Source organism: Sinohyriopsis cumingii, chromosome 19 (genome assembly GCF_028554795.1).
Source record: "Sinohyriopsis cumingii isolate HCF-2022 chromosome 19, ASM2855479v2, whole genome shotgun sequence".
Lineage (NCBI taxonomy): Eukaryota > Metazoa > Mollusca > Bivalvia > Unionida > Unionidae > Sinohyriopsis > Sinohyriopsis cumingii.
This window is the reverse complement of record NC_142979.1, coordinates 63,017,176-63,039,930: the sequence shown is the minus strand read 5'-3', so window position 1 is coordinate 63,039,930 and position 22,755 is coordinate 63,017,176. Positions and strand designations below refer to the sequence as shown.

At 33.9% G+C, this 22,755-nt stretch overlaps 1 protein-coding gene across 5 annotated transcripts in view; it reads left to right on the top strand.

The window, feature by feature from the left end:
• The window catches only part of LOC149775832 (uncharacterized), a 67,730-nt gene that overhangs the window by 29,795 nt on the left and 15,180 nt on the right, over positions 1–22,755 (top strand). For all 5 annotated transcript variants that reach the window (XR_016416561.1, XM_089943946.1, XM_089943948.1 and 2 more), the window contains 5 exons: positions 3,403–3,606; positions 7,714–7,859; positions 9,039–9,112; positions 11,929–12,033; positions 13,652–13,857. Coding sequence is in view for 4 of the 5 variants with exons in the window: in XM_089943946.1 (XP_089800072.1) it covers positions 3,403–3,606; positions 7,714–7,859; positions 9,039–9,112; positions 11,929–12,033; positions 13,652–13,857 (735 nt within the window). In the remaining variant the exon portion in view is untranslated. The remainder of the gene's footprint in view (positions 1–3,402; positions 3,607–7,713; positions 7,860–9,038; positions 9,113–11,928; positions 12,034–13,651; positions 13,858–22,755) is intronic.

Sequence of the window (22,755 nt, the reverse complement as noted above, 5' to 3'; positions counted from 1 at the left end):
CGTAGTTTTATCAGTACACAGTAACAATATTAATGCATACAGAGCACTACCCAACAACCTTTGAACTTCATTGCAAACTTGACATTAGTTCTTAAAAACAATTCTCTTTTTTGCCTACTTAAAACTGAAATTTATAGTCATACTTTAAAGTAATGCAAATAGAAACAACTTTTCCAGTTAGTCTGGAATACATAGATTTTGTTTTTCTGTTAATCCAACTCAACTTTGCTTTTCTAATTGCAATGGATTTATTAGCTGAGTCAATTTCGTACAATGTACATGTGATTTGAGCAGTGGACTGGCATTGAATCAACTGCACGTCTGTTCCATCATTGATTGTTTGGAATCATAATTTGTGAAAAATATTAATTCTTTTCATTGAAATGATCAAAAGATGCTATGGAATATCACATTCATTTTATTTTGAATGCGGTAAGCCAAATGTAATTTCTGTTGGAAATGTCAAAATCACAGCACAATTTTGCAGTGTGTTTTAAGGTCTGGAACCCATGACATGGGCTATGTAATTTGAGTTTGCAGAACTAAAGTACATTTTGAGGAAAATTCAAGATGCAAAAATGTAAGTATATTTTATTGCCATTCTTTTTACCAGCTAAAGAAGACATATTTATGCCCTGTCACTTGCATGCTGTCTGCTAGAGGGACCCCAGCTTCCATCTACTCAAAATCCAACCATTGTATCAAAAAACTTAAACAGAAACTTACAAGGCAGCTACTTTGTGACAGCTAATGGAAATAAGACATTGTCTTTTTGGCTTAATGGCTCTTAGGCTCTTAGTTTTCTACCAATCACCTTTGGTTCCATTCTTTTCTAAAATTTAGTATTTTTGACTTACTTCTAAACTGGTACATATCTATTAGATATGTACCATTTGCAGTATGTGCTAGCCCTTGGCTTCAATATGCTATGCTATTGTTATAGACCCTAGAGAGCATTGGTCATAAACTGAACCACTCTATTTGCAAAAAGTTACAAACATTTTTCCTAATTAATTCATTTTTAAAAAAACTTTATGATCAGAATGGTATTTTCAATACTGTACCTCTCACATTTGTTGTGGACATTGGGAATATTACATTCATTCATTTGTTTATTTGAAAGTTTCATTTGTGACTCAGTGAACTCGTCCACTTCATTAACTTTATCAGCTCTACTTTCAGATGGACGGAACAGCTTATTTAGTTCATCCACAAACTTATAAACCAAAAGCTAAAGTGTCTACTACTTCAGCATACATTATTTGTTTACAGAGTAGTTCCTTATACATGATGCTATTTTTAGATATGTATCATACAATATGAAGCCATACAGTATGGAAAATACTGCACAATTCTAACACTATAACATTAATGGAATTTTTTTTAATAGATGTAATAATAAGGGCTATTCCAGTAATACATACCTGCAAACCAGGGAAGGCACTTTTAATGTGGGGTACTCACCCAATGTTTGTATTTTAGAATTTTCTTATCATTTTGATATGAACTATGTGAGATCAAAGTATCCTGGCATATATTAATTTAAAAACTGCCTTCGCTGCGTACTTTGTATGTGTAAATGGAACAACCCTAAGGTTAATGACAATTGTTTTTAGATTGAGCACAAATTATTTTTACTTTCCTCCCCAAATAGGTGGGCTTGAGGAAAGGAAGTCTCTGATTTGTATGTCATTTTCAGTGATCTCAATATAAAACCTAAGTATAATGTCATCAGTCTAATGTCAGCAGTCACTGTTAACAATGTCAGCTAAACCCATCGCTTTGAATTATGTTTTACATAGGTTTGGGTAAGAGGGACACCTTTTCAGTCTGGCACTTTTATCAAACTGCAACAATTCTTTTGGGATTAGTGCAACATTGTTTTGTTTTTCATTGAAATGACCTACTGCTTATAAAGAAGTGTAGGATGGTTTTTTTGGGGGAAGCATGGCTGGTCGTTGGTTTTATAGGTACCTTTAACATTATTGGCTAAACCATACTGAGGAAATGGGACCTATTTAAGTGCAACGAGAAAGTCAACCCAGGCTGGTCTGGGTGGGTATTGAACCTGTGACCCATGGATTTTGAGTCTGATGCTCTGCCAGCTGAGCTACTATGACACCTTAGATCTTTTAGAGGAGGGGGAATTAAAAACAGACAAAGCATATATATATATTTTTATCTAACATTAGTATGCATGAAAAGATGTGAATTAATAAAAGCAGATTTCTGAGGAGGAGTTGTTCTATATTTTTGGCATAATGACTTTAGAACCTTAATCAAAGTTTTTGAAGGACTTGCACTTAAAGTAATGACGAGGCCTGTTGATTTTGAAGTCAAAGGTCAGAGTTCAAAGTCATTGTGCCTTGGAGAAAAATGTTTTATTTTAGAATAACTTTTGTTCTAAAATAGGTTCTTTGAATAAACTTTGCTAATGGATTGTACATAAGGTAATAAGGAAACCTGTAGATTCTGGAGTCTAAAGGTTAACAATAGTTTCTGCACAGTCATTAACTTTAGTGGAGGAAGCATATAATCAGATAATATGCTATTCATGACACACTTGTTGTGTTTGGAAAGATACAGTACACTTGAAGAGCAGTAGGGGAGGGCCAGCAAGAGAGGAGGGTGAAGCACCCGTTTTTTTTAGACAGCCAGAATGGTGAAAACTAGTGTTACAGATAGAAATGTCATCTTGAAGCTGTTTGTACATAAACAACAATTAGCCTGATAAACTGCAATGTACTCAACTAAAGTGTTATCTTCACTGTGTATGTATAAAGGTTCTTGTTACTCAAAAATATAAAAATCATTTTCATTTTCATTTGATATTTGGGTTCAAATATTTACCATGCCTTAGAATACAAAGTTCTCTTCCAGAATTTACAGGACAGAAAAAATAATGAATTTTGGATTGTTTCATGTACATATTAAATTGAAACAAATTTGGCGTAAGGCTTTACAATAAGAAAACCTAGTTCAGGTTGTGTTTTCACATATGATTGACAGGTAACTGGTCTGGCCACCTGAACCAGGTTTAAAATTTGCATTGCCCAGAAATACCTAGCTGGCTGTGTTTTAAGATAAAAATTTTAATTGGCCAGCTCAGGTTACTCACCTTTTCATCTTTCTGGGTGTTGGTAATAAAAATAAAAGCCAAGAAAAAATGTATTATGAATGACAGAAAGGGTGTATTGAAACCGGACAAATGGCAGTGGAGAAGCTTAACCTGATAAATTCGACCCAGTTGGGTAAGCTGAACAAATTTTCTACCTATCCATTTCTAGTTTTTACCATTTTTAAGAAAATTGAACAATGTTCAACTTAGAACTTTGCTGTTCAAAATTGTATAATTTCTGTTTCACTTGGGTGGGCATTTTAAATAAATATATGTATTTTTAGGACTGTAATTTCCAAGCAGTCAGTATGGGTGTGATGACTGTACATAAGAACAAAAAGCACAGTGCTCCTGGCTGGTGTGAGATCTGCAAGAAAAAGTATGCCAACAAATACAGTCTCCGAATGCACCAGCTTGTTCACGAGAAGAACAAATACATTCAGTGTGAATACTGCCAGGAAACTTTTATCACAAAGAAAGGGCATCAGGTAATGAGATTAAGCATCATATGTACTTTATATACTCGCATATAAGCCGAATAATTTAGGACAAAGAAAGGGCTGGAAGAAGAGGGGGTCGGCTTATCATAGTCCAATGTCTAAACTTGACGGTTAAGTCTTTTTATTGACTACTGTAAAAGATGTAAATCTTGGGACATGAAAAAAACAATTCTGTGTCCTAAGACATATGCATGTAAAAAAAATCATTTTTGGTGACCCAACACTTATTAAACTGTTATGAAGTACTATGATTGATTTTGTTCTTATTTTGCATGTGCATATTTTTCTGCTTTCTCCAACACAAAATTAAATAAAGGTAAATACAGACTTCATAATTTGCTGGCTGGTTGAGTTTACCTGGGAGACCAGGCTGAACTATAATGTACTTACACAGTGTAAAGCATGCATAGTGTCACTTAAATCCTTATTTATTCCCAAATATATTAGATGCAGATTTTGCTTTATTAATTGTTTCGATCAAATTGCATTCTTCCAGATAACATATCAGCTAGTCCTTAATAAGCTGCTCCATTTATATTGAAACATGCGTTCACGAGTTACTCATTACACAAGCAACATCAATTGATTGGCAAATAAAGGACTTCCAGTTTTGTTGAACTAAAGGTAACTAAATAGGCATCCTCATGGTACCATGTGGCAACTATTTTCCCCTCATAAATCCGACCTTATTGTCAAATTGTAAGGCATTTAGTATTGTTCTCTCTAAAACACATGTATTCTGAATTAGTTTTTTGAGGACACATACTGCATGGTATGTATTTTCATTCCTTGTTTTAATTTAATGATGGTAATTAACGTTCATGTATACGGTATAAAAATGCCAGGTGTTCACTCATGTAAGTTTCCTTGGTGGGAATGGAGCCACAGCATATGGAGCTAAAGCTTTCACAGTGATCATTCTTGGGATTGAAATTAATTGCCAACAATTAAATTTACGTGAAAAATGTTTAAACTTAACATCCTATTTAGTGGAGAAGCAAATTCTTTCTAGTAAAGTAATTATTTTGTCATGACAATATTCACTGGTGATACAACAGAACATAGCTTCTGAGGAATGCGTGTGATATATCTTTTTATGTAGGACTTTTCTCTTTTAGGAGACATGAAAATAAAAGACATAATGTAATAATCGGGAGTTCACTGCAAAAATCAGGAGATGTTATGAAATCAGGAGGTAGGCCTGGAGTAATCTCAAAATTCGGGAGGTTTTTTTTTGTTGTTTTCTTCTCCCGCTGTGAGAGTTGACAGTTATGGTGTAAGGTTGCTTATATAAAAGCAAACTACAGCTCAACTTTTACAGTATTAGCATAGAAGGATTATTTCTGAAACTTCAAGGAGATATCATTAAAGTTTAGTGCAGTGGTACCCATGATTTGACTCCAATGGATGTACTTCATTCAGCAGAATGTACTTCATTCAGTGGATGTTCAAACCTACAATGTACATGTGGTGGCGTCGTGATGTAAATACGTTCAGTATCCTAATTGCAAGCATTGAATCAAAATGTATAGTTGTTTGTTGTTGTCATGCTGGGATCAAATTTTAATGAGTTAGGTATTTACAATTTCAAGGCAAAATATAAACATTATTACTGTTGTACTGATATAAAATGTCCAGTTGCAATAATGCATAAACAAACAATAATTAAACAAAAGAGGGAGGTTGTGTTACTGCAACTCAACTCACAATTGCTCAATTCTTGTTTTGTTCAGTCAAATTATACACAAATCTAAATAGGCAGAAACAATAAGAAAACAGAAAATTAAATAAATTACTTTTAAAACAAGTTTATGGCATTTCTTTTTAATAATTATACATGCCAAGCCTGAGATAAGTATACTTATACTTTTTGTTTATATAAGTTTGCCGAAATAAAAGCATTTAGAACTTGCCGTTTGCATCTTGTGATGTCTTGGAGTTGTGTGTTGGCTTATATGTGGGTCATGCACTTTTTAGTGTTTATACCTGTTCAGTTTGGGGGGGGGGCAGCTTATACGTGAACAGGCTTATACACAAGTATATACGGTACTCACTTATTATAAGTTGAGAAAAACTACAAACATCAAAGATCCTGATCTATCATTGCATAGTGTACCTGCAGAACAGAATCTGCTGTTTGTTCTACTGATTACTCCTAGCAAACTGCACAGACCCAGATCTGCCAGTGTATGATGTTAGTCTGTGCAGTTTGCATTTGGACACAACCTGTAAATGAGTATATATGTTTCCTATTTTGGTGTCCTACCAGTTCTTATAAGCTGCCGGTTCATGTCATGCATCTCAGAAAGCTCATATTTTGAAGTTTAAATTACATTGTATTGCCCTATAGTGCCTTTCAAAATATGTCGTGGATGGTTAAATAAATATATTCGAATAGGAATTAGTGATGAATTACATTTAAGCACATGTATTTATTCCATGGATAAGATGCATTTATTCCATGGATAACATCAACGCTTTTACTGTTTAAGACCAGTTTGTTATAAAAAATTGGACTGTCATTGATGTAGTTACATCCTAATATCTAAGTCAGTCTTGAAATGGACTCATTGAGACTCGACTTATAAAACTAAAAAGTTAAATGGTGGTGAGACATGCCTAGTAGTCCGCTCCAATAAAATAAGTTCTGGATCAGTTTTAGCAGCAAGGTTTACTAAGCTTGAGAAATGTACACAGTATGAAAGATTATTCTTGTTTAGTTTTAGTTTTGACTTAAAAGAGATTTGTGTGGTTAATCATATACATAATACCCACTTAAGTCCAACTGTATACTGCATAGAACCAGATCTGCCATCACATTTTTTGCTGGCAGATTAGAGTCTATGATGTTTATTAGAAGTAATCTTTAGAACAAAAACATAGACCCTGATTTTCTGGCATGTTTTGTGATGGCAATTGAGAGTCCTTGTTATGTACAGTTGGATTCATTCAACTTAATAAGCATGTATATATAGTATGAGTTTTACGTCAAATACAATTGTTCCAAGTCTATAGACCACCTAAATGTATAAAGCATTCACATGAACTAGATACATGTAGAAGAAATTTCAAGTAGGAAATATTAATATGTTCCACTAGGTCTTATCATCAAAGCATGGAGAACGATGGCTGTGAATATGTATAATTGATGCTTGACGAGGTTGATATCTGTGAACATGTTATTGTATAATTAATGTTTGATGAGGTTGATGGCAGTGAATATATATAATTAATGTTTAACGAGGTTGATGGTTGTGAATATGTATAATTGATGTTTAATAATGTTAATATGTGAATATGTATAATCGATGTTTAATAAGATTGATGGATGTGAATGTGTATAATCAATGTTTGATGAGGTTGATGGTTGTAAAAATGTATAATTGATGTTTTATGAGGTTGATTGTTGTGAGTGTGTATAACTGCTGTTCAACGAGGTAGATGCTTTTAATATATGTTATTGATGTTTAACAAGGTTGATGGTTGTGAATATGTATTATTGATGTTTAATAAGGTTGATGGATGTTAATGTATCATTATTAATGTTTATTAAGGTTGATGGCTGTGAATATATATAATTGATGTTTAACAAGGTTGATTGCTGTGAATATGTGTTATTGATGTTTAATAAAGTTGATTGCTGTGAATATGTGTTATTGATTTTTAATAAGGTTGATGGATGTGAATATGTATAATTATTGATGTTTAATAAGGTTGATTGCTGTGAATGTGTGTTATTGATGTTTAATAAGGTTGATGGCTGTGAATGTGTGTTACTGATGTTTAATAAGGTTGATGGATGTGAATATGTATAATTATTGATGTTTAATAAGGTTGATGGATGTGAATATGTATAATTATTGATGTTTAATAAGGTTGATGGATGTGAATATGTGTTATTGATGTTTAATAAAGTTGATTGCTGTGAATATGTGTTATTGATTTTTAATAAGGTTGATGGATGTGAATATGTATAATTATTGATGTTTAATAAGGTTGATGGATGTGAATATGTATAATTATTGATGTTTAATAAGGTTGATGGATGTGAATATGTATAATTGATGTTTAACAAGGTGTTTACATACTTTACAGCTGCATATTGCAAGACATGAGAATAAACTTCCAGAGAACTGTGATGTTTGTCACAAGCAGTTCCCCTCTAAAAAGACTTTGGCTATTCATCAAAATAGATATCACAAGGAAAAAAAGATCAACTTGGCAGATCATGGAGTAAAACTGTAAGACGGCTGTACCTATCTTTTTACATATCTACCTATTTTTGCTTCACACAACTACCTATTTAACCTATCCATGTACCTATAGTGGTCCGTTATTTTAAAGCCCCTTAGTGTACAGTTGCCCCTCTTATTGTGTGGGCATAGTCTAGAATCCTTTGAAATTTTTTAAATTTTGTTTTATCATCGTTACTTGAAGTTATTAGGGCCTCAGTTAATATCTTTGGTTTCCACAGCATATCTTTACCAATGTTTCTTGGACTTCATCCAAATTTTGTATATTTTTTTAAAAACTGTACTGGTCGTATTACTAGATACACTTAAGGGATTGTCTCTTGTCTGTCCTCTGTCTATCCATTAGCACAAGGTTGAAATCACTAATCCTCCTAAACTACATGGAAGATTGCCACACTCACACATTTATCCTATGGTCTACTTGGTCCTAAATGAAAATAGTGTGCCTCAAACTTTTAAAATTGTGTTAACACTACTCATCCTGAACTGAATTTTATATTGACATGGGTGTTTGCACCAGCCAACTTTTTATGATTGCTAGTTGGTACTAATTGAAAATGGTGTCAGTCTGGTATCCAATATAGTGACAGTGACAGCCATTTTGAAAATCTTGTTATTGTTACTTCTCCGAACAGAAAGCCATATCAAATGGGGTTTTCACCAGGAAACTTCATACAGTGTCTGGCTGGTCCTAAATGAAAATGTTGCCATTCTGACATCCAACATAATCACCATAATAGCTGTATGAAAATCTTGTTATCGCTGAAGATTATCAGAAATGGCTTCAACACTCATAGTTGAAAGGAAGGAAGAAATGGTCTTATCTTGGATTCCTAGAAATTTCTGTGGGTTGATGTACCTTCATGACCTTTAGTTATTCAAACCCTCATATTATCCAAAGTTTTTATCTAGTCCCTCAGACTTTGGATTATCAAGAGTCTACAAATATATTTAAAAATTGGTAATGAATAAAGTTGCATAGGAACTCTAAATAACAGAGCGTGTAATTTTTTTTTTGGTGGCAGAAGTTTTGTGACAACTCTGGAAATTAAAATACCAGCCTAGAGAGATGAATACGGTGATTTTATTTTTGGATATTCGGCCATCTATAAGAGCTGGATTATTTAACCTGCATTCATCTTGTATTTATTTTTCTTCCTTTTTCAGGTATAAGTGTGACATATGCAACTACACTGGTCGTAAAGAAGCTTACTTGGTCCACAGAAAATCACATGAAAGGAGTAAGTCAACCCAGAAAATTGAAATTGTTCAATTAGTCACTTTTGAACATTTTTATTTTAAACGTTATTTACTCATCTGTAACATGCACACATCTGAACACCATATGCAGGTAAATAACATAAAGACGTCATTAATTAACCCTTTTCCTCGTTTCACCAGTATATTTTATCTTTATAGAAAGACAATGCATTTTAATGGCACTCAGGTCTACCTGAGAGCTTCAGTGGCTCACTGGTTAACATGCTTGAGTCACAAACAGTGGGTTGTGGGTTCAAATCCTGTCCAGGCCAGCCCAAGTTAGTTACTTTATTGTGTCTCAGTGTGAGGTATTATACTCTACTTGGTTTGGCATTAAAGTCATTTTGTGCTGCTGTGCTGTTAAACAATAATCAACAAACCAGCTATCAACTTCTACTCTAAACAAGTACTGAACATTAAGATCTGATGAAGATGCATAAAACAGTCATGAAATTCGATCCATAATAGTGGGTTGGTGGGTGGAAGTTTTAAGACATGGGGTTAGAAGGTGTGGGTGGAGAACATTAAGAACTCAGAGTTGAATTAGAAAATTATGCTTGCCATATATATTTGATGTTTTGTTGACCATATCAAGGACTGAAAGATCCTCAAGTCCATGGTCTGGGACCCAGAAAATTTCAGTTGTGACATGCTTTTTATGGGCACAGGTCTTATATTTTACTCTTAATAAGTGAATACTCATTTATGAAAGTCAGATTACGGACGTTGTTTCTTCTTTTTAATTGTAAGTTGTGTTGTTTTCAGTAATCCTGCAATGTATGATGATTTATAATGAAAACATATTGGAAGGATATTTCACAGTATCATTTGGACCAAGGTGCCTTAGCTGGTAACCAGCATATAATTAAAACAAAATATCCTGGACCCAAAAATTGAAGATTCAGTATTTTTCATTCCCTGCTATTATTTTCTCAGTAAAGCCAGCATTATATGGATTCACTTTCAACTATACCACTCACTGTTAGAGGATATGCAAAAATAACTCCTTTACCTTTTTAGTGATGGAAATATCAGGAAGAAATTTTTTTGCAGTAAGATTATGTCATATGATTAATTTTAATATACAGGGCTGATCACATCTTTTATCGTCATGTCCAGGACAAGTAGCTGAATTAAATTCACTTGTCTCATGTTTTCCCTTTCTTCTGAAATTTCAATCACTTGTCTCATGTTTTCCCTTTTTTCTGAAATTTCAATCACTTGTCTCATGTTTTCCCTTTTTTCTGAATTTTAATCACTTGTCTCATGTTTTCCCTTTTTTCTGAAATTTCAATCACTTGTCTCATGTTTTCCCTTTTTTCTGAAATTTCAATCACTTATCTCATGTTTTCCCTTTTTTCTGAAATTTCAATCACTTGCCTTGATTTGATGAGAGGTTTGCAATCTGATCCTTTAGACAGAAACAAGAGAAATGATGTACAACATATTTGCTTCTTTCAAGGGCTTAAATTTTCAATGTAGGCCCAGATCTGCTGTACCATAATGCACTGGCAAGTCAAGGTCTGTGTTGTTTGTTATACTCATTGCTCCTAACAGAGATCTGTGTCTGTGCAGATTGCATTTGGACTAAACTTAAAGTAGTAAATATGGTAAATGGTGTATTCAGTACAGTGAAACCTTATAAGGACATCATTCAGTAACATTTTTCTTTTTTAATCAATTTCATCTGTATATAAGTATAAAGTGCATCTGCCTACAAGGAGCAAACTTGTATGATCCCTTGCATGCTTTATATAAACAGGGTTTAATGTAATGGATCACACAAAGATATCAATCATACACAATTTTGATATATGCAAACATTTGCTTTGAACCCTCAGGATCAACTCTTCCCTCCTGTGTGGTCATGCATTTTCATGCAAACCCTGTGTTACCTCTCAACTCACTTGGCTGGGTCTTTGTTCTGCTGACTGCTCCAGTGGCCCTAAGTGGTTAGAGCATCTGCCTTTGATTCAAGAGGTTATGGGTTCAAATCCCACCCGAGTCATACCAAAGACTTATAAAAGTAGTACTAGCAGCTGCCTCACTTGGCAATCAGCATTAAGAAGTTAGTGTTATGACTGGTATGCCTGGTGTCAGGATAATGTGACTGGCTACATGTTTGCAGCATGATGCCTCAGTGCTAGACATCACTTTAAACTGCCACACTGCAGACCATAGCAAAATGACTGGAAAATTTTAATAGTTATGTTGAAAATCCAAATCAAACACATACACACACACACACTTTGTTATGTGCTGTCTGGAGAGGTTTCAGTTTTGCAGTTCAAATTTTGATACAGCACTCCCTCAGTCTTTATAACAACACATTTCCTAGCATGAGATGGTAATGGATCTCGTTTATTTAAATAATAATGAAGTTATATGATTAATGTATTTCTTGATAAGCTGTCTCACTTTTAGCTTCATCCTTCCAATGTATGGTGTTATAATAGGGGAATGCTGTATTTAATTTTTCTGCAATTTTGTGCATGATACTATTGACTGATGACAAACAATAACATTTTTTTATAGGTTAACCCTCACAAACCTGTATATATTTCTAAAGCAACACTTTATTAATCAAATTGCAATACAGATAACTTTCATAATTTGAAGAAAAAAAATAGAAAGATTAAATTTATAAATTTTCTTGATGTTTCTAAAATCACATGCAAAATATTAAAGAACATTTCAGTAAGCAGCTGGTGGATTGACTATGAAATGTTTTTATCCAAAAATAGCTAGTTGGTACAACAAAATATTTCAAACTTGTTCTGTTCTTGTCTTTTTGTAGAAATGAAGAGTGAAAAAGGTCTTATGGTGTTCAAATGTCCTGACTGTGACAATACATATGTAAAGTCTCTTGATCTCATGAAGCACTACAAAAAGGAACATGGAGGTAAAATTGCCCATTTAAGGTAATCTTAAGATATAAAAAATTACATCAGAATTTTGATTGCAGATTTCTTTATCCTTGGGTGAGTATGAAAGTATTTTATAAAAATATGTATTTTATTCACCCATAGAAAAAATCTTTTAAGATACGTTTTTTGTTGTTGTGGACTATGTCTCATCTTTTAACTATATATATATATATAGAGAGAGAGAGAGAGAGAGAGAGAGAGAGACTTTACTGGGTTGGGGGTGTCTGTGTGTGTAGTGATGATCTTAAGTGTTGTTCCATTTAAACATACATGGGACACAGGGACAGCAGTTTAAAAAAATATATACCAGGGTTGGGTCCAAAAGTACTTTTGTGTCTGGTTATTTGTGCCATAAAATCACTTCTGTGGTGGCTGAAATAACTGGCTGAGGAGGTTTGCTATAATGTGAAGGCTAAAATTTTCCGCTTTAGAAATCCCATCATCACATTTTTGACACTGTTGTTGTTGTTGTAGGGTTTAACACCATTTTTTCAGCACAAGATAGGCTATACATGGCGGCCAGTATAATTGGTGGAGGAAGAACCCTGGAAAATTCCAGGAAGAACCACCGACCCATGAGAAGCTACTGGCAGGCTTTCTCACATACACTTTTGACACTGAATTGTGGTGCAGGAATGATTCTATGACTAGGTATTTCCATGTCTGTTGCTTTGATTAAATGTGTGTAAATATGTTCTCATTGGTCAGCTATGAAAAGGTTGGGTCAAGCCTAGAGCACTATGTCATAATAGTAGCCTGGTGCCAGGACCTAATACAACAACAGCATTATTCATTATTGTAGTTACATTGACCAATGAATGACAGTTAACCAGTCTACGTCACAGTGGATGTTTTTGAATTATAAACAAAGTTAAATTCTGTATCACAAGTTTCCTTTGTAATGAAAGGAAGACAGTCAGATTTGGTCATAAATTCGTTTACAAAGATGAATGTTGTATCACTTAAGTTTTCTGAGATTTGAGCTTTTATCAGCATATAATTTTGTATTGTATACAAGTGGCTAATGATTGATGCAGTTGTGACAATGTTTTCTATTCAGCTTTACTTCAGTGTAATACTTGCTTAAAATCCATTTGTTAGACATCAGCTAGTGAAGGAGAACATTGTGCCTGCTTGCAGGGTATTATGTGTGCATATGTGTGTGTGTGTCTGTGAGGGAGGGAGATGGAGACTAGTTCCGTATCTTTGTGAATCTGAATTGTCCTGAAACTTTGCCGTCACCAGGAAAAATTGGTATTTTCTCACACTCCAATCATATTCTGCAATTTTGCCTATTTTTTTTGTCTATTGTAAGTTCCTTTTCCATTTTGTTTTGTAACTGCATACAAACTGCCAGTGTCATTGTTGATTTCAACATGAACCACTCATTCAAGCAGGGTTCAGGGTGGTGGATAATTGGGTACATGTCCGATGTCAGGTATGGATGCAGTTGTTGCAAATAGAGAAATCTTGAAAATGACTTTTTATGAGAAGCTGCCATCAAAATTTGAACCGATATAACAGATGCAAAATATATCTAATGATTATATATATATATATATATATATATATATATATATATATATTACACAGAAAAACATGGGAAAACATATGTCGAAATGATCAGTGGTGAAGAGGACACAGCAGAAGATGAAGTGGTTATGGATGAGAGCAATATTTGTGAGGCTGAAAAAGAGGAAAGCCAAATGGAGAATGAGGATGGGACTTTCAGCATCGGAGCAAAGGATACAGCTGATACAACAGATGACAAGATGAATGATGAAAGTGCAGGAAGTGAGGTTAGTTAGCCAACCGTTTTTGAGCAAGTGTTAATTAAAATCAGCAAAGTCATTCTGCATTGTTTTCCATCTCTCCATCCATTCCATAACTTTGCATGCCTTGGAGAGATTTGAATAAAACTTTGGCCAGTTATATACCATGACAAGATAGAATAATGTACCATAGTCTGGTCCTTACCTCAAAGGTCAGTGCTAACAAGCAAAAATGTAACCCTACACTTTTTCACTCAATAATCTGTCCATCCATTCCCACTTCTTGTAACCACCATAGCTCTGCAGCCCTCGCACATAATTAGGTGCCATATATTAGGTGAATTGCCTGTTACATATAGCTGTGCCTCTTAAAAGTTCCATCTTTTCAGGTCCAATTTTAACAGATATTGCCAGCTTCCACCAATATTACAGTTCCTCTAAGGCACATTTCATGAACCATTCAGCATATTCTGCTGCATTCTGGTGTGGACATCATCTCACAGCTCAATATGTGTTACTCATTTGTTTTGTCTCTTCAACTCCACTTACAGTAAAGTTGTGCCCCTTGACAAATCAGATCTTCACTTAAGATGTTGCTTATGGTTAGCATAGTGCTGCAGCCATTACACATAATTTAATGCTGTTTGGTAGGATGAATCAAGTCTTATATTGGCATAGATGTTGAACCTTTTTTATCTTGCATCTTCACTACAGCAGAGCCTTGTGACCAACCTAGCTGAGGAACCATTCAACATATTTTTAAGCAGTTTGGTGTGTACATTATCTTACACTTCTTGATGTGCCATTAATGGGTTATGTTTTTTGAACTCCATTTTGGATTGATAGGGTTATGGCCCTTTGCAATCAACTTCATATCTTTGTATTGGATGGTGCTTTGGACAGGTGTAGGTCATCAACTTATCAACATATTCTTTGACCATTTGGTTTGAACATTTTATATGTATCTTTTCTGGTCTTAGTCTTGTTTAGAAGAGCTATAGCCCTCCAGTTGCTTGTCCTCCTGACTTTGTTTTCTCTTTTAAGAGCGTAGATCCCATTTTTGTCTTTATTTTAACCAAATTTGTCAGTTTTGTAGTTGCATGGAGGTTAACTTCTAAATTGAAAGTGAAAATAGACATTTGACCAATGAGATTATATTTTATCTTAAGTTGAATCCAGAGATATTTATGTTGGCATTTATTAGTTTTATTTAAGAATTCAGCATGTTCCAAGTACTGTAAATATCTAGATTAGCATGATTTCCACAGGGTCTGAATGTGATACTATACAGAATTAATGCCTGATTTTCAAAAGCAAAAATGTGTATCAGACATTGAAGATAAGGTTAGAAAAGTTTACCTGGTCAAATTTTTCCTTCAAATTTTGTCTTGAGAAAGACAAAATGAAGTCCTTAAATCTCCATTGACTTTGGTTGCCAGAAAATTTGTTTGTGAGAACTGACAGGGCAATAATTTGAAGTTCCTGCTATTTTTAATGCATTTTATATAGTTTAAAGCTAGATTAAAACTGATGAAGACTAATTCTGAATTAAAAATACAACAAAATCATCAACCCTCTGCATGGCACCCATCACTACTGACACAAGTTTTTGTCTTTCCTTTTTAAGCAGATGGCTACACATACTGAATATGCAAATTCTTGAGCAGTCATGGCATCAGTAATGTTTGGATTTATTCAAGTGTTTTTAAATCATATGCAAAAAGTTGATACCACAATTATGAGGTGTTACATATATTTGATTTAATTTGTGTTTGTTCGATTTGATTGTTTGTGGGTTTTGGAGTCTTTTTATTTTCTTTACATGTCAATGTAATTTAATTTTGTTTACTAGGCATTTGATATTTTCCAGAAAATTAATTTTGACCTGAGTTTTTCCTTAGATACCTAATAATAGAAAAACTGTTTCTATTTTTGGCTTAGTTCCTGGCCTTGATTGAGGGTCAAGTTAACAACTTTTTCTTGGAGTAACAGGATTGGTTCTTATCAAGGACATACAGGGGCTACATGATTTTTATATTTATGTAAACATGATCACATGATCCTCTATTTTTCAATCAGACATTTCCAAAAATTGCGAAATACTTAGTATTAATAGTGATGTTTAGAGAGAGAGATGAGAGAGTCCAGGCTTTTAAACACGTGATGTCAAGTTATTTTCTTTTGTTGTGACCAGTATTGAATATTTGAGTTTTTGAGTTATTTGTTAAGTTTCTTCAGATTATTTGGACTCTAAAAGATTAATTCGTTTCTCTGGAAATATTATTGTATTCATACAGAATTCTTGAAGAAGGACATTTCCTTAAACATTTTATTTGGGATTTCAGATTTTTATTGGGGCTCGAACTTGGAATCGTTAGAACATTTCGGTATTATGACTTCAGAAATATTATTCTTGGATTATTTTTGGATTTGAATTATAAAACTGCAATTTGATATTTTTTTTTCATTTTTACAGTATTTTTCCAGGGAAATAAATTATTTGTTATATTTTCTCAAAGCTTGTTGTTTTCACTCTTTCTTGTGTTACTGTCTGTTTGAGCCTAAACACATAACATAAGAGATGCCAGACAAAATGTTTTGAAGACCTATTGGTTTTTGTTGATTGGACTTTTAAACTGGTGGAAGCTTGACACTGTGATCACTTTGGGGTCTGTGAACTTGACCATCTGTCCTTCTATTCATAGTTTCACACCATAGATTAACCTGAAAGTTAAGTACAATGTTAAAGTTTTTATTTTCTTTGTGTTTTTATGTCTTTTCTAGTTAAATATGATGTGGGATGAGCAAAATGGGAGTGTGTTTCTTAATTGGAAGATTCAGCTTCTGAAACAGTTATTCATCCTGTACGAATTTTTCTCATTGAGTGTTTGACTTTTGTTAGCTAGATATTTCCTGAGATATGTGTGGCTTTGTAAGAACATACATTTAGTATATACAAGAGTTCCTTCTGGAATGATATGGTTTAAGTCCACTACGCCCTTATCAAAGACTGTAACAACAGAAAGGGAATTGGCAGCTTTAGAAACAAAGCATTCAGAATGTCTGTAAACTGTAGTTCTGTATTTAATTTTTTTATACCAAAGTCCCTCGTTTAATATAAATAGAAATTTAAAAAATAAGAGTTTTTCAACATATAATATATACTTCAGTAGAACTTCCATTGAGGATGGGACCCCAGGTGCTGAATGGTCTAAAGCACTTGCCTTTGCTGATGGGTTTGAGTCTCAGGCTCAGCCATGCGGGTATGTGCAGAAGTTTGACAGTAGCTTCCCATGGGTCGGAGGTTCTTCGTGTAATTTTCCCAGGTTATCTCTCTACCAGCTTTACTGACCACCATGTATGGCTTATCTTGTGCTGAACAATAGTATTAAACCCACAACAACAACAAGAACATTTCAGAACACCTTTATATAAAAGGTCAACAGAAAGGCTAACATTTACAATGGCACATGTTAAAGATTTTATGAATTTCAACTTCTCTTTTAAAGGCACATGTCCATAAAATGCATAATTTTTATTAATTTGAATGTTGTTTATAGACAGGTTTCCTTGTAGTGCAGTTGTATCAAACTTGAAGGGCAAAATGTCCATACATGGAGAATAGTTGATTCTGTGTCATTTTAAATATTTTTCTGTTAACTTTAGGTTAAATGATGTATACTTCACATGCACACGAAACTATTCCAGATGGGTGCATTATGACAAAGCTGTTAAGGTTCATTATGACAGTTTAATTTGGAGCTTGGAGATATCCAGGGGACAATACTGGTTGATAATTGACTTGTTCATTTTATGCCAAGAATGTGATCCTTTATGTGTGTGTGTGTGTATATACATTGAAAGACTGTAACCAGTATCAAACACACCTTCCATCATACAATTGTATACATACTGCATTTCTTATTTAATATTTCAGATACTCAGTGCTGATGTAAGCAAATAAAATTACGTTTAAAAAAAATGCTTGTTTCCATTTTTAGTTCACTTATGTGAAGTAGAGGTGAGCTGTTGTACTACATGCAGTGTCAGTGTCTGTGTCGGCACCAGTGTCTGCATTGGAAAAGCAACAGTTTTGAGTGGGTTTCATAGCACGTACCCCAGGGAGAGGTAGTTAAGGGGGCTGAATATTTTGCTTCTGGTTCAAATTTGTTTACACTCTGTATACTTATTGTATGCCTGAAATCGTGAAACTTGGTGAAGAGATGCATTTTGATGAGTATTATACCTTTATTACAAGTCCAGTTCACTGTGACATGTATTTCATTCATCACCCACTTTGATTAAATTTTTCAGGCTCTATTTATGAAAGAGTTTTCAAACTATATGATTTTATTTATCTCTGTCAGTATCACATGCTTACCACAAAGAAAGGTCTCTCTTCATAAGCAAAGTTTATGTTTTTGTGTTTAAGTCATGTCCAGCTATTATTTTTTTTTTGCATCCTATATTACTATTATACCTAGATTAGAGAGAGTTGGTAATAGGATGTATCTTGCAGAGTACTATACTTCCACCACAAATGTAGGTCACTTTGACCTGCATTTTATGGTTCAGTGACATGTCAAAATTTATGTTCTAAGTCAGTTTGTTAATCTCTGTTCATGCTGGAATCATCAAGGTAGATTGTATGCAACTCTGTTAGTACCATACACTTACCATGAAAGAATGTCACTGTGACCAGCATTTGTTAATTTACTGGCTTTGTTAAGTTTAGCATTTAGCACTTGACCAGAAAGGTTTTAGCACCACATATATATATCATTATTAGTTGCCTTGTTATTCTTTAAAATTATAACCCATCTGAAACAGCATTTGCAGTCACTCATGTTTATTAGTAAAAACAAAAAAGACTATTCGAGAATACCCATTTGCCATCTACAAGTTAACACAAAGTGACACAGTTCGTAATCTGGCCCCTCCTCTCCTATTCCATGCTAAGGATTTTAATCAAGAGGCATGTTCAGCATACATTCCAAATGTGTTCCACATGTATAATGAAGTACTTTACTCATCAGTTTAATAACTACTTTCATGCAAAGTTTCTGCTTTGAATTGTATCTTGACTCCTTTGGTCAATTTGAAAGTTACGCTTCCGGTTTGTTGCACAGTGAGATATGTTACATTGAATTCTCATTTGTGGTTATTGCTTGTTACAATCCAGGTTAAACAATAACCACCAATCAGAAATCAGTGTAGCTTATTCTCTGCTTGACAAACAAGAAGTGTTGGCAGAGCAGCAGAGTCTTTGTGGGGAAAGTCATTAGATATGTCAAGTACTTACGCTGAGATGCTCTCAGGGTGTGCTGTTGCATGAATCGTGCGTAATTTGTACGAATTCATATGCTTGAAGAACAGTGATATATGAGAACTCCCACAAATTCGTTGGAAGTCCCACATATGAAAATGTGCTTGGCGAAGAATGCAATTTTTATTTAATGTTCTTATTACAGCATGTTTTTCCAGTAGCAACTGTTCCACATCTGGGTTCTTCAAGCATGACATGAATGGTTGTGAAACTAAATTTTATTAGCACAGTGTGTCCAGGAATAAGCATTATGGCATAGTTTGAAACCATTCTTAAAGAAAGTTTTACAAATGTGTGTTTAAAGTATTGGCTACTTAGTAAGCCCAAAATGTCTGCTTCCCAGTGTGGTTCATTACGATTTCATTCATCAAATACTTGCTGATTATGTGATGATAACAATAATTTGTAAAGTTATGAAATATATCATATTATTGGAGCTGGGAAAGTGTTAATTGAGATAAAAGTGAGTGATTTTGAGTCCAAAATGGTGTTCAGTATGAGTCAGCGGTACATACAGGATGGACAAAAAAAATAGATGCCATGACTCTTTCAATGGTATTTCAAAATTAAATTTACAAAGGGCAGAATACTGAGCCTAATTAAAATGCAGACAATTTAAAGGTATAATGCAATTTCTTTTTATTTTTTATTGATCACTTTTGCAGATCATATGCTACAAAACCATATACATGTATCCATATCAGGGTCAAGATAAATTTAAACAAATATGGGTAAAAAAATTAAATTGGGAAGTAAAGATATTTTATTTTAATACCTCTGTTTGCACAAGCATTGATGGACTAAATACCCATATACAGCTTTATTATATGGTCTTTTTCCCCCCATTAACTTTACATTGTCAGAATCGTGCACTTATAGCATTCACATGCATAAAGGAACTATTTTCTGTTGTAAACAAACAATGGACGCAGACGCCAGCACTTTTAATTTGTACACAAATCATGTACACTCGCATAAGAGGCTCTTTACATTGTGGTTGTTTAAATTTGTTTCTGAATGAACTAAACCAGATGTTTTGTGGACTGCAACATACCAGCTGCTTTGGCACATTCCACTTTGATACAATGTTACGGATTTAGGCTAGCTACAGTATATAACAGACGCAAGATAAGGTCCTTACAAATAACATACAAGTGATAAGTCATATACTCTTTTCTTTAGCTGGTCATAAGAATGGCAAAATAAAATATACTTAGTTTTACATCCTGAATTTCCTCAAAATGTTTTTTCTTAATTCTGCAAATCTGAATTACATGAGCCATGTCGTAGGTTTTCAATCTGGATTACACATTTCAAAATTGTGCTGTAATTTTGATGATAAGTGCAATTGCATCCTCCTTTCCATAGCGTCTTTTTGATAATTCCAGTTGAAAGACTTCATATTTTTCCCACATTATGATTTCAAACATTCAATGAGAGAAACAGAAACACATTTGCAGATGTCAACATGCTTCTCCCTAGCTTCGTCAGTCTCATGTATTTCATGTGGAATCATCAAATACAAATCCAGTCCATAATCACGAAATTTCCTAGAATCGAGAAAAATACCAAAAGCTATTCATTTCCAGATCAAATGGAAAAGTTGTTGCAATGCACATTCATTCACAATATGTCTCCAAATTTCAATTTTAACTAGACATGCCATTTTGTTTCGAAAGTTATGTCGAGCATACAACTAAGTTTAAATTTATCTGGGTGGAGTTTTGTGCGCAGTAATAATGTTGATTTGTGTATTGATGAATACTGCATTTGTATGGGAAAATATGAACTCGTTTTGTTAGAAGGATATACTGCACTCCCAAGGTCATGCAGTATTCCATCCAAAAGACTTGTTCATATTTTCCCATACAACTGCAGTAACCTATAATTATGAAACAGAAAAGAAATTTGGCATAGTAGTCAGTAAACTACTGATTTAACAAAGGAAGTTTCTGTTAGTAAAAAATCCTATTTTGGAGCAGATGTATCCAAACGATAATATCTGTGAGCTCTGGAAGACTGTTCATGACAGTCACAAAGATCATTTTCCCAACATATTCAAGCTGACAAAGCTAGCTGTGTATATGCCCCTTCAGAAAGAAGTACAGAACAATATTGATAAAAAAAAAAGAATCGAGTGTGCTCTGGCAGAAATAATTAACAGATTAATGTTAATACAACTAGAGGTGACATCTGTCAAAGATGATGATTTCAGTAGAGCTCTAAGAAAGTGGAGCAGGAAGAAAGAGAGACATATATTGAAATTGACATAAATATTGTCCTATGACAATTTCTTCCTCTTTCTCCTTATATCTTTGATAAAGAGGGAGGTCTCCCTTAAGATAAAATTCTGTCATCATCACTCCTTAAATTGTTCATGGGGAACAAATTTGGAATTTCTCTTTTTTATGCAGAGATATTTAACCAGTGAATGAAGGTACTGATGGAGTAAATGAAATTAGCATAGAATGAGTTATGGAGCAGATTTCAAACTGCTCAAGTTTATCAGCTTAAAGTTGTAGAATAGGACTGTGCTCTGTAGTTGGTAGTTTAACTTTTTCACTAACAAGTACAAGTACATGTGGCTGCAGCAGTCTTTTGCATCTGCAGAAGTACAATGTGATAGATTTTGTTGGTATTCAACCTTATTACCATGCCCGAATTTGTTCTAGATGATATTTTCTTTGCACGAGGAAATTGCATTATTTCTTCTGTTTTGAAGATAATATCATAATGCCTTCCACGTGTAAGTGAGACATGAAATTGATAATAAGATGTTTTCAAGTCATTCATGTTGTACAGAACAAATAGAGTTAAATGGAGCCACTATTAAATGGCCTAAAACGTTGGATAAAACTCAGTCACCAACAGGTAGTCTGTTTAAAAGTATTGTTATTGTATCATCACTGATAATTGGATATAAATATATGATTACTATATGTCTTTCTGTAGTCTGCATTCTGGAAATAGGATCAGAATGTCACCACCTACCCTCCAAAGATATAAAGACCATCAAGTTCATATATGTATCATATTGTAGGCTGAATCATGAATCGTATCAATATGCAGCACAGGTGTATCATTTCACCACTAATATATATATATATATATATATATATATATATATATAATATATATATATATATATTACTGACTGTGGGTAAGTTATTCTATTTAGCTTATGACCAGATAGGATTATTTGTGCTTGAAACTAGATCACAGGATCACCATAAAAAATAGAACTTTTACTGATCCTGGCTAAATTTCAGTGATTCTGCTAAAATCAAACAGAAGCCAGTTCAGTTTCTAATTTGACATTTATTATTCATTAACATTAACTCGAAAGACTGTAACTCCTTCACCAACAAAACTCACAAATGAAATGTCCTGCAACTTATATTTCTGTGAATAGTCTGCTGAGAAAATGCACAACATCACAGTCTCTCCTGGGTCATGCTTCAGCCATTTATGTTAATTTTCCAAGTGCTTTCTTTTCCCATTCTTATATTTGCAGTTGTGATCCCTCTTGTCTGATTTCTGCCATTTTAGTGGTAACAGTACATATTACAAATACTTTCACATGTTTACAATTGTCACTG